The sequence below is a fragment of the Pyxicephalus adspersus genome, chromosome 3, assembly GCF_032062135.1.
Source record: "Pyxicephalus adspersus chromosome 3, UCB_Pads_2.0, whole genome shotgun sequence".
NCBI lineage: Eukaryota > Metazoa > Chordata > Amphibia > Anura > Pyxicephalidae > Pyxicephalus > Pyxicephalus adspersus.
The window spans coordinates 153,544,653-153,557,692 of record NC_092860.1 but is presented as its reverse complement, the minus strand read 5'-3'; the positions used below and the strand labels follow the sequence as shown (position 1 = coordinate 153,557,692).

General features: G+C 38.4%; 1 protein-coding gene across 1 annotated transcript; it reads right to left on the bottom strand.

The window, feature by feature from the left end:
* Nucleotides 1–429: 429 nt before the first annotated feature.
* On the bottom strand, nt 430–11,824 carry LOC140327551 (vomeronasal type-2 receptor 26-like). The gene is made up of 5 exons (XM_072406940.1): nt 11,670–11,824; nt 6,232–6,523; nt 3,626–3,931; nt 1,456–1,579; nt 430–1,337 (listed from the first exon to the last, which is right to left on the bottom strand). The coding sequence occupies exons 1-5, from the start codon at nt 11,822–11,824 to the stop codon at nt 430–432; spliced, it is 1,785 nt and encodes a 594-aa protein (XP_072263041.1).
* Between the last annotated feature and the right edge of the window lie 1,216 nt (nt 11,825–13,040).

Here is a 13,040-nt window from a genome sequence, read left to right as displayed (position 1 = left end):
AGATCCTTAGTTGACACATCAATCTACATTTCATTTTCTACTCTACCTTGTTGAACACCTAATTACATGCAAATAATTTTCCCTACTGGACTGACCACCTTACTCAATGTTAACAGCCATCCATCCCCAGTGATGTGCATCACCTGCCACGGACCTGCTAATATTCTAAACAATGAGTTTGTTCATCTGCTCTATTTTGATTTTTCTAAAGTATATATCCCTCACCTTGCCATTTCTGGAATAGGAACTTTTGATATTCACATAATAAGTTTTAAAAACAAAGCTTAGCAGTGAGTCTTGAACACCTTTGTTTATTGTGCATAAACCACTAACAGTGATGATCCCTCTTGACATGTTTCACACTGAAAACAATAATGTCAAATATAATGTGAGAAATACACAAATATAAAGGATACAATCCCAAATCAGTTATGCTTTGATTTTATCCAAAATATGTTTTTTTGTATTTTTTTCAGGTATTATTATAATAATGTAACATTTAGGAAAAAATATACATCCCAATAATCCAAAACTGGAGGCCAATATGGCGAATGCCTCCACAGCCACCATGTATTTCCCTCTGGTGCTCAGATAGGCCGGGATCATGGCAATCCACACACTACAGAACACCAGCATGCTGAAGGTAATGTACTTGGCCTCATTAAAACTGTCCGGTAATGTCCTCACCATGAAAGCCAGAACAAAACTCAAAGCTGCCAGGAACCCCATATAACCCAACACAGAGTAGAACCCAACAACTGACCCTTCATTACACTGAATGATGATCTTCCCAGGATAGGAGTCCATGTCATACTCTTGGTAGGGAGGAGACACTGACAGCCAAATAACACAGATCAGTACTTGGACAGAGGAGCAGATAATGACAACAGAATTAGAAATCTTCTCTCCCACCCACTTCCTCCATACACTGCCGGGTTGGGAGGCTTTGAAGGCAATGCAGACTGTGATAGTCTTGGCTAGAACAGAAGAGACAGCGATGGAGAAGAAGATCCCAAACGATATTTGTCTCAGCATGCAGGTTATATCCACAGGACGACCGAGGAACAAGAAGACACAGAGGAAGCTCAGCAAGATGGAGGTCAGGAGAATGAAGCTCACAGTCCGGTTATTGGCTCTCACAATAGGAGTGTTGCAAAATAAAATAAACAAAATAAGCATACAAATAGTTATGGCAGAACATACTAAAGAGATAACACACACTATTTGTGCCAGTGTGTCCGCTTTATAGGACAGATATTCATGTGTTTTGGGAATACATTTCACCCGATCATCATCTGACCATTCATCAATGGGACATTTGAAACAGATATCACTGTCTGCAGGAGAAAAAAAAAACATATTTTTTTTCTTTTCACATTCATACTCCTGAATAAAACATCTATTCCATAAGAATGTTTTTTTAAATTTGGTTTTGGTATCTTTGGATCTTCTTACCAGTTACATTGGCGATTTCTCCTTTAGAACATGGTACACAGTGATAGCAGCAGGCATGTAGTCCTCCATTTGGAGCTTTTCTGTATCCCAGAGGACATGGCTTATTGCACCGAGCTTGGGGAATCTCAAAAAAAAAAAAAAAAAATAGGATCAGATTGGCAATTGAGAATCAAATATATATAATATTGGGCCAATGTAATTGTAGCCAATTTACATTATGAAGGCAGAGATTTTTTAGCACACTTTAATTTTGTGTTATTTTTTTAGCCAAGCACAAAACCGATGTAACTTCACTGGAATTTTTGTATCTCTGCCTGGAAAAAATGGTCCCTGTAAAACAAAACTTATAACATTTACATGTCCTGCTGCCTATGTTTGATATTTGCTATGTTTGTGTTTTTACCCATCAGTCTATACCTAATTACTGTATGGAGACAGTTGGCAAGGTGGAACTTCTATGTGCAGTAGAGCTGTACACTATTTGATGTTTTATTATAAAAGAATAAACTATAAATGTGTATTCTTTTCAGCTTGCATCTGTAATATAGATCTAAAATACTTAGAGAAACAACAGAAAGCTCTTACTTTTCCCTGTTTCCATTTGATCTTGCTTAGTTGGAAATTTTTCCAATTGTTAATATTTGATAAATCACGATTGGATGCCAAGAAATGTGTCGTAGCACTGAACCTTTTTGGATCATAAAAGACCATAGTTCCCAAATAAATGAGAGAAGATAATTCTCCTTTCTGGTTGAAATAGATCTCCTCCCCGATCGGGCTGGTGTAGTGAACTCTCTGGATGTATCTGCGTAGCTTTAGGAAGGAAAACATAAAGTCTTACTTTTTCCTCAAGAACACAAGGCCTAGTTTAGTTTACACTATTATCCAATGTCTGGATATTTACTCCACACCCTCTTATTAACATTAATTGTTAATGAGACTTTACCATGCATGGATCTTCAATATGGGTCCAATTTACTTTGAAAGTATTAATAAAGAGAACTTTTCGATTACTTACCCTTTCAACTATGTATTAGGATACATGAACAATATTTACAGCATTGGTCATGACTGTACTGACCATGTATAGTGTTGGTCCTCACGAAAATAGTTACATGTTTTTATATGCCAAGGGGCAATGGTGTAACAAACACCATGTCAACCATTCTGGTGGTTACCGGGTTTAGACCATGGATGGCTGGTAGATAAATATGACATTATTGTATCGTGTTTCTTGCACCTCTTCAAAATTTGCCTCTTGTTTCAGTATGATGTAGGCAGGCAGACAGGTGGTTTGTCTCTTGCCCTTACACTTACAGTGGGTATCACTATCCATGGTGCGGATGAGAAATCCCAAATTTTGCTTTTGGGCCCAGTGATTTATAGATATGTCTCTCTCTAGGATGGCTACAGCAAGGAGATAGACTTACCTTTCATCTCTTTTTCCTGCAGGCTCCACCTATGTTTGGTTCCACATTGGCATTCCCGTGGGCACTGACATAATTTCATAAAAACTGTGGGCGGAGGATGCCAAATGCTCACAAAAAACTTGGAGCATCATAACTAGCAAGCAGTTTAACCACAATATCTGTAATAGTGTAACCCTATTGTATCTTTATCATGTGACCAAGATACCATGTCTCAGTAAACAGATATATATATATATATATAAAAAAAAGAATACAACCTTATGCTTTATTTCAGGCACTCCAGATTGACTTCTATCTATTTTCATAGTTTTTAAGGCATAAGCAATAACATCTACTGCCATGTAGGTGAAATAAAATCTTGAGCGATAGATATGACTGAAATTATCTGAAATGGATTCTTTGCCAGTGCAAGTGACATTGGGAAGCCAACCGAATATTTGGAAAATCTCATTTTTAAATGAGTCTGGAGAAAGGCAATTAAAGCCCAGAAGCCAAATATCTTGCAGCAATGGATCGCCTGGCCGTTTGGATGGAGATGCATTATTGATATAAACATCTGAACCAGGAATGTATCGGGGGGAAGGAACACATATTAGGCTGCAGTTAATGGTTTCCATTAAGCTGGGGTCTGCATATGCAATGGTTTGCCAAGACTCATTCAGAATTAATGTCATATTTTTCCTGAGAGTTTTTGATTCCCCAAAAAACAAGGTGTATTGAGTTATGAAATGGCCACATACTACAATGATATTGGTAGTTGATTTCTCAATAACCATCATTCTCTGTCTATTAATGGCCACATTATTAGTCAGGTAGATGACAAATTCTATACAGATTCCATGTCTGGTCATTTCTTTTCTCAGCTCCTGTAGTTCCAACTCTCCAGTGCCATCACCTGACGCAATGATTCCCACCCAATTCCATCCAAAAATGTCCAGGAATGTTATAACCATGTTGTACCAAACCCAGTTATTCTGGACAGTGCTGTAAAGATTTGGGAACTTCTCTCTATCACTCAGGACTGGATCAGTTACTCGATGGCTGATCTGAGGAAATATAACATAAAGCGATATGGAAACATTTTATTTATTTGAAATATTTTTGTCTGGTCACCTAAGAATCATAGCCGCTATCAGTTTTACCAATAAGTGTATTCCTGTTGCAGATCTTGTAAAGTGTACCTGAACTCCAGATGCCCTATTTATTGTTTTAATATATATGTTTTGGTTTTCGATAGAATACAAATGTGAAAGATGCACTTTTCACCCCTGATTCCAGATTGGCTACATTCCTTTACTTTGTCTCTATGAAGTCCCATTGCCACTGTCTACTTGTACATACTAGATGTCAGTGTGCAGACTAGGGCAGTCTATTTATAAAGCAGTAAGTCTGCCATTCACCAAAACATTCCCTGGTGGAGAAATGGTCTCTGACATTAAAATACATAAACCTGGAGGAACCAGGGACAGTTTTGGTGAATGCGAGAATCATACGTTTATTATTGGTCTTCTAGACTTTTCACCCTTTTTTATAATTTGAGTTTAGGAGCCATAAATGTAGAAATGTCATTTTGTGGCAAATGAACAGGTCTAAAATAATTGATTAAAAAAAAAAAAGCTCAAATAGAGTCAATCTTTACCTAATAGTCATGCATTTGCTATCTAAATCCAATGTAGGTAAGAGTTGGAGGAACCCTGAGTAAAAATGTTAAAAAATTAAACTCATAGTTTCACCATTTTTGTAAAAACTTACTTCAGCTACACCATGTACCATGTAAAATGTATTTCACGAATTGCATGTTTTACTTAACTGTATAAAAAATGACTTAAAAGTCTAATTCTTAAATTTGGAAGAGGAAAGGATCAAGCTCTGCAGTTGTGTATGGACAAAAGCCTATTTAGTACATATATATGTGTAATATATATATATGTACTAAATAATAAAATAATAATAATTATTATTATTATTATTATTATTAATAATAATAATAATAATAAACATAATTTATATAGCGCCAACATATTACACAGCGCTGTACATAGGAGTTGAAAATGACAGATGAATACAGACAGTGACACAGGAGGAGAGGTTACAATCTAGGAGGTGAGGGAATTTACACACTATAGAATGTGAGATATGTAGTGGTGGGAAGTAGTGACGGTTACAAAAGACAAAGATGGGTAGGCAAGCTTGAAAAATGGGTTTTGAGGGCTCTTTAAATGAGCAGAAAGTAGGAGCAATCCGAATAGAATGAGGAAGACCATTCCAGAGAGTCGGGGCAGCTCTAGAAAAGTCTTGTATCCGTGCGTGTGATGAGGTTATGAGTAGGGAAGTCAGTAGTAGGATATTGGAGGAGCAGAGAGAGCGGCTGGGGAATATTTTTTTACCAGGTCAGAAATGTAAGTGGGACAATAACTGTGGAGAGATTTAAAGGCAAAGCACAGGAGATGAATTTGATTCTAAGCTGAAATGGAAGCCAACCAAGGGAACTACAAAGAGATGCAGCGGAAGAAGAGGGGAGGGAAGGATGGATGAGTCTGGCTGAAGCATTTATAATAGATTGTAGAGGAGAGAGTCGGGTTAGTGGAATACCAGAGAGGAGGAGGTTACAGTAGTCCAGACGAGAGATGATAAGAGCGTGTACAAGGAGTTTGCATAGGTGAAAGTGACAGGACCTGGAAATGTTCTGAATATGGGGGGTAAATGAGAGGACAGAACCAAAGGTGAAACCAAGACAGCGTGCCTAAGGGCAGGGACGAATGACACTTAGACAGGGCTATGTTGTTTTCTTTTTGTGCATTTCTATCTACATTTTTTCCTTTGCCAAATGTTAAAAAAATTATTGTAAGTTATCCTAAATAAATCAATAGGGCCCCTCTCTTTCTTTGCACTAAGATTCCTTTTTAGCACTGGACTGAATCCATTATAGCTGGAAGGTGTTTCTGGTAACTGTCACATGCAATTGATACGCCACTGCATCCCTATGAACCCCATAAAATCACTATTGCATATTACCCATTTATTATAACACATGTGTCTTTATTCTAACATTTGTACAAAAATCAATTGTTTTCCAAAATTTAGTTAGAGCTTAGTTGGGCAGTTTTGCTCATTATTATTCAACATGCCCCGGTGAGTCAGATAAGGATGATACTGCACGTGCATAGAACACTGTTATCTTTCATGTTCTTTACATCTTAATATTTGAATGGGTTTTGTAGTTTCTGCTTGATATGGAATACAAATATACAATAAACACCTCTTCTGAAGGAGCCTTCCTATCTTCCATATATTCAGATCATCCCAGCTAAAGAACTCCATTATGCTATTGGTGGAAGAAGATTACCTGTGTATACTTGTATACATTTAGGATCTCGGCCAGAAAAAGTGTTGTTAGGAAAGTGGAGTCACCCACAAAGCCAGCAATCACAGTGCTTTGCATACAGGAGTAGTTTGGGATTGTCATCATAAAACCAGACATCATCTGTATGACAGAATGTAGAGTCTTCATTGGATAGCCACATGTGTCAAACAAGTGATAACCCAAAGTAATGTTGGGAAGGACATCAGGTTCTTCCTTAATTTCATCAATTGCAAAGAAAAATGCCAACATAAATTTATATTCAAAAATGTCCAGGCTGTGAAAAATGTAGAAGGTTTAGCTTTACATGCCATCAGGTTCTTGGTGTGACAAGTGTGATGTGATTAAACACATGACATTAAAAAAAGTTCCCAGTGGTCATGAGTTTGTTTGTATACAATTACTTATGCCAATAAAACATACAAAAAAGTGACCATTTTTTATTTTTGGCTCATTATTATTATTTGGTTTATTTTTATTATAAAGCTACAACTTTCTGTAAACTAAGACATAGCTCAAACATTAGCTGGAAGTACCCAGCTCTCATCAAATAACCTGGCACTGCCTTTAAAAACTATTTAGTGAAATCTCTATCTCAAATTAATGGAAAGGAATGTGGGGCGAGGACCCCCCCAGATATTCTGTCCTTGTATAAAGCTTCCACCCACAAATAATTATGCAACATCATAATCAATATTAAAATCTTTGAATTTTCTTTACCTGGCGATCCTGGTGATTCACCTGTCCTAAGATGAAATCGGTCACTTATTGTATTATATGAGTGGTGGAGCAATATATTCAGCCTAAGCTAATGCTTTTTCTTCCCATTCCCATTACTTAGGAAGACGGGGAGGGGTAGTTCACAGAAGATAGCTGGGAAAGCCTATAACTTCGAGGTTTCATACAAGCGTACAGGAAGTTAAAAAGATAATGGACGTTTGAAAGTTTTTTTTCAGTAATAGCAGTTTTTTTTTCTAACCTTTAAATATTACATTTAGGCAGCCACAAAAATTATTACAAAGTTTATATTTTTTTTATTGCAAATTGAGCAAGCATTTTTAAAAAAAAATCCAATAAACATCCTTTCTTTTAGGCCGTACATTTTAATGTCCCATTTGGTGGGAATTCCTTTCACTTGCCACATCAAACATGCAACAGGAATTAGGGGAAAACCTTGACAAAGATCCCTTCCTAGCTGTCACAGCCCAAGAGTACTAGTAAGAGTTCCCTTCAAATTCTTATTTTTGTGTATCAAAATGTTCCCTAAAATTTCACTTCCAATAACCCAGGGTGACGATGGCAAATAATAAAATTGAATCTTCTTATACAGCATTGAATTGTAACAGAAAAAGTCACCAAGGCAGAAAGTGATGGGAAAACCAAATTATTATCCCCAGAACAGAAGGCCAAACCATTTTCTCTAGCAGCTGTCTCAGAAGAGAATTTCCCCTATGTGACGATCCTCTAACTTCCTATTGTGTTGCTGGGACAGGAATTGAAGGAAACATTTCTAAGACCCAGATAGTGAAATATATTAGGTGTCAGGGGCTTTACTCTTTTGTACTCCATACTGAGATGAATTCAATCTACCTTCCTTTATTGTTTTAAGAAGATGCTGATACAAAGAGCCGGAGAACATACAAACACATTAGATGACTGCATGAAAAGGATGTCACCAGAATGTCAAGGATGAACAATAATGCTATTTGCAATGTATTGAAGAAAAAGAAAAACGTGTGCAAAGCAAAAAAGCCTTTAAAAATATGATCACAGTAGGCTTACTTTGAACATTTATACAAGGCGTCCCATGCGTCTACTCGCAGCTTTAGCTTTTCAGTGTTAGCGTGAATTGAAAAGAGGCCTCCAATTATGATGTCACCTGTCTGGTAATACTCATATTCCAATATTGGACCCACAGGGATCAGGTGACAGATGGGTAAATTCTCATAGACTGCTGGCACGAGAAGCTTTCCATGGAAGATGGACACAAAGCCACAAAGGAGGATAAGAATCTGAGAGGGGAGCATGGCCAACCTTCATGACAAACTGTAACCTAAAGGTTTGTGTTCCTTCTATTGCAGAAGTTTGATAATCTTTAGTACTTTATATACAATGGAGAAAAATCAGAGGGGAACTGATAATACAAATCTCAACATCAAAAATAAATATCTAGCTGAAAATAAGATACAATCCCCTGACTCCCTGGTGATGCAAAAGGTTTAACCGTTTAAATGTTAGAAATTGTCATCAACACTATAGGGCTTTTGTAAAGTGGAACTCCCGGTAGATGTGTTGGACACAGAATTAGAAGGCATTGTATTATATAAAACCCAGGAAAGTTAAAACCCCTGAGTGAACCACTATTTTTCTATTTGACTGGTGTATTTAGAAACAATAGTAGGGTTCTCAAGGTCCCTCCCCACCCCTGGCCGAATGGCAACATTTTGATACTGCCCTGCACCTGCACGGGAATTCTACGAGCTACACAGACCTTCTAACACTAAAATGGGCAAAAGCTCAAAAGGGACACTGGTGGAAAGACCCCCCCCAACACACACACAGATTTGGGTGCACATTTCCGTCATCTGCCGGAATTATTCCTAGCTGCATGGCCACATGTTGAGGAGCCCGGATCTCCCAAGATAACACCCAAGTAGGGAGATGAAGACTCCAAGGATCCCCTCTGCTACACAGCAGGTAGGCAGTGCCCTGCATCTCATAGATCCCCGACTGTGGATGATTTTACAGTTATGGCAGCACATAATAAACACACCTTCACCTCTGCTATATCTGACCTAAAATTTGACATAACATCCCTCTCTACATGGCTTGAGGAAGCTGTTTATGATTGTATTAAGCATGACAAGGCCATAGCTAGGCTGGAGTCCATCGCTGCCTCATACAACTCACATCTAATTGCAATGAACCGACACTTAGAACATTTGGACGATGGGGGAAGGAGAGAAATTATTAGAATCAGTGGCCTCCCAGAGTTTATTCTCTTGGAACATCTGGAGTCAGCAGTTTCCTCGTCAACAATTTATTGGAATGTACTTTGGATTCACCTATTGAATTTAAGTGGGTTCACAGTGCATTACGCCAAAACGGTCCCGATACTGCACCGTCATTTGATGTAATTTGCTGCATGCAGCTTTTTCAAATAAAAAAAGAAACCCTCAATGCAGCCAGGAAAAAATAGCAAATCACTTTTGATGGAGAGATGTTATCCTTATTTCAGAATTCAGCCCCCATCACCCTGAACCATCGGAGGGCGCGAAAAGTGTTACTAATGATGATATGGAAAAAACACATAGTTTACTGCTGGAGATTTCCTTTTTGCCTGCAAGAAATTAGGAAAGGTTGACCTCATTTTCAGGCCAGATGACCAGATACCTTTCTGCACTGCACTACAGCTTCCCTGGTGGAAGTACCAAAACAGTATGCTGACTTTGCCTTACGTACCTCTTCATCTACCAGTCCAACACCAAAGCATAGCCTCAACTTGCAAAATGGTCCCAGAGAGCAAGGCCTTTTCAACAGCTAGCTTAGATAACAGTCCTTCATCCTAAGACTTAAAATCTGAACATTTGTTGTTTATGGGCTGCTTAATTATTGCAACCCTAATGGCATACTCAAGTTTCTTATCTTATCCCTAATATATCATACCTGACAGAGTAGTCAGGCATCAAAAAGTTTTGTTTGATGGAAAACAGGTTTTTATAGATAAAACGTGTTTATAATATGTCTACAACCTGTCCATTTTTAGATGAATCTAAGCCGTCTGTTTCTGTAATATAATGCACTTAGGTCTTTATAACACACATTTGCATTAAAGTCCGTGTGAGGTGTACAATGTTAATGTTTGCATAGTTTTGATAACATATGGGTTTATAGAGTTGAATTCCTGGTCTCCAGTGATCTGGTTATAAGTGTTTCACCAGTCCCCTTGGAAGTTACAGACTGAGTGATCCATGGCAGTTTCTGCAGCAGCAACATGATGTACCCAATGCCTAGATACATTTCACATAATGAAAGCATTCTTATATCACATAGTGTAAAAGGCCTCAATTTAGCTGAAAAAATAAACCTACTATTGAGCGAGACCTTAAAAAATTGTGTGCAATTCTAGTTTTCTTACAGGAAACCCACTTCAAAAGAACACACACACCCAAACTCACCTATTCTTATTTTACTCAGGCCTACCATGCCATGGATTCCTCTTCTAAAATGAAGGGAATTTCTATTATAATTAGCAAATATGCTGAATTCACCGCCTTGAAAGATTTGATTGATCCCAATGGTGATGAGTTTGGTCAATGTGTACCTTCTTAATAAAGGACAGGCTCATTTCCTACTGACAGTTATATATAGGGAGCTTTTATTCTAGGGGGAAATTTCAATGTACAGCTGAACCCTACAATGGACACCTCAAATGGGAAAGCCACGATTGCTCAATCCACACTTAAGAAGATGAAACAATTATTACAATCGGTGGAGCTGATTGATATTTGGCGAACCCTGTATCCACAAGAAGTGGATAACACCTTTTATTCAAATGTACATAACAAATACTCACGAAGCGATTAACTTTTTATCTCGCAATCTGAGGTAAACAGGGCAGAGATTGGAGTATAGATGCACACCCCGCTTTTTCTCACTCTATTCTCAATCATTCTCAATCTAAATCCCAAGCCCATCATCAGTCTTGGAATTGGAGATTGAACCCTACCTTTTTGAGTGACATTCCCATGCACAAACACATTGAAACACGGCTTCATTGAAACACTAAAACACGGACACATTTTTTTTCAGAAAATACTGAACAAGATAATCCCATCAGATTATCAGATCTAAAAGATTATGGAAAACAGCCCCGCAAAATTATTTTTCAGACACATAATGGAAAAATATGTGTACTATGGCACGCAAATGTTCTGTAAGCACCAAATGCAGAGATGTCTTTGGACTCACTGGTATGGAACCCCAGATCGTGTTCACAAGTAGTTTCCTGATCCTTTTTACTGTGGTCCTTACACAGCGGTATGTTAGCATACTTTTACTTGTGGTACACCAAAGGATAGATGTTGCATCTATTCCAACACCGCTTCTCAACAGCGAGGGGCTTAAACTGTCAAACCGATCTTCTTTAACAGTTCAAAGTGTCTGGTTGCGGGTTGGAGCTTTGTAAATATGTCTGCAACCATATTCTCAGTTGGGCAGTACTGTAGATCAAGTTATCTCTGTTCCTGTATGTCCCTCAGAAAATGATACCTCACATCAATTTGTTTGGTTCTTGAGTTGACTCACTCAGTCTGCGCCAGTGCAATGCAACCTTGGTTGTCTGCAAAGATCTGTGTTGGATCTGTCAGCTTCTGATCCAGGTCCGCTAACAGTTCTCTCAGCCAAAGTAGCTCCTGGCTTGCCTGTGCTGCTGCCACATATTCTGCTTCAGTCGACTAAAGCGATACTGTTGACTGTTTTCTACTTGTGCAGCTAAAAGGTCCTTCAGCGAGTAGAAACAAGTGACCACTAGTAGACTTTCGGTCATTGGTATCTCCAGCCCAATCAGCATCAACATACCCGACTAGGTCACATTTGCTGGTTGAGGGCAACTTTAATTTCAAATGTATTGTGCCTTTTATGTGCTTCGGCCTATGACCCTCTTTACAGAATTCCAGTCCATCTGACTTGACTTAGATGCCATTGATTTGTTTGAGTCCATAGATCCGTTTCTGGACTTTGCAGACTAGGTTTAGCTTTTGTGGATTCTCTAATCCTTCTGGTTGTTCCATGTAGATATCCTCTGTTAACTCACTGTGTAAGAAAGCTGTTTTGACGTCAAAATGCTTTATCTGCATTTTCTTTGTGGCTGCTACAGTGAGTAATGTCCTAACTGTAGTGAGCTTAACTACTGTAGTCTCATCATAGTCCTCTCCATATTTCTGAGAGTATGCTTTGGCTACTAGTCTCACTTTGTATCGCTCAACTGTATTATCAGTGTTGTACTTGATTTTAAAAGTCCCCTCACAGCCAATAGCTTTCCTACCTGCTGGTAGTTCTGTGAGCGTCCAGGTTTGGTTGGTATGCAGAGATTTCATTTCTTCTTCTGCTGCTTTTATCCATTTATTGGCTTCCCTTTCTGGGGAAAGTTGAGATACAGTATGTTATCCCAACATGTAGGTTCATATATACAGGCTGTATTAGCTTTATATGAAAGTCTTTCAGGTGGCTTGTCCTTATTCTCCCTTTTTAAACGCCTCGGTTCAGTGTCTAGGCTTGACTGTATCTCCTCGTCTGTGGTTTGTAACCCAGTACCAATGTCAATCACTTGTTCTGGGGATGTACACGTTACCTGTTCGGTGCCCTTTTTTTGATTTTGTTCAAGTGAAGTCATCATATCATTACTGACGTCCTCAATGAAGGTTACATATCACCACCCTATCAATCTTTGGAATCAGATTTCTATATCCTTTGGAATTCTCATCATATCAAACAAGTATACCTTCTTCTGCTGAATTTTGGAGTTTAGTGCCTTTCTCCTTTGGAATGTAGGCGAAAGCTTTACACCCAAAAACTCTGATGTGTTTCACACTTGGTTTCTCACCATGCCAGAGTTCATATGGTGTTTTCTTGACGGTTTTGGAGTACAATCCATTTTGTAGATAGGTAGCTCTCATTACTGTCTCACCCCAGTATTTTTCAGGGTGAGTAGGTCAGCATACATCTAAACATTTCTTCCCCGGTTCTATTTTTCCTTTCAGCTACTCCATTTTGTTCTGGTGTATATGGGACTG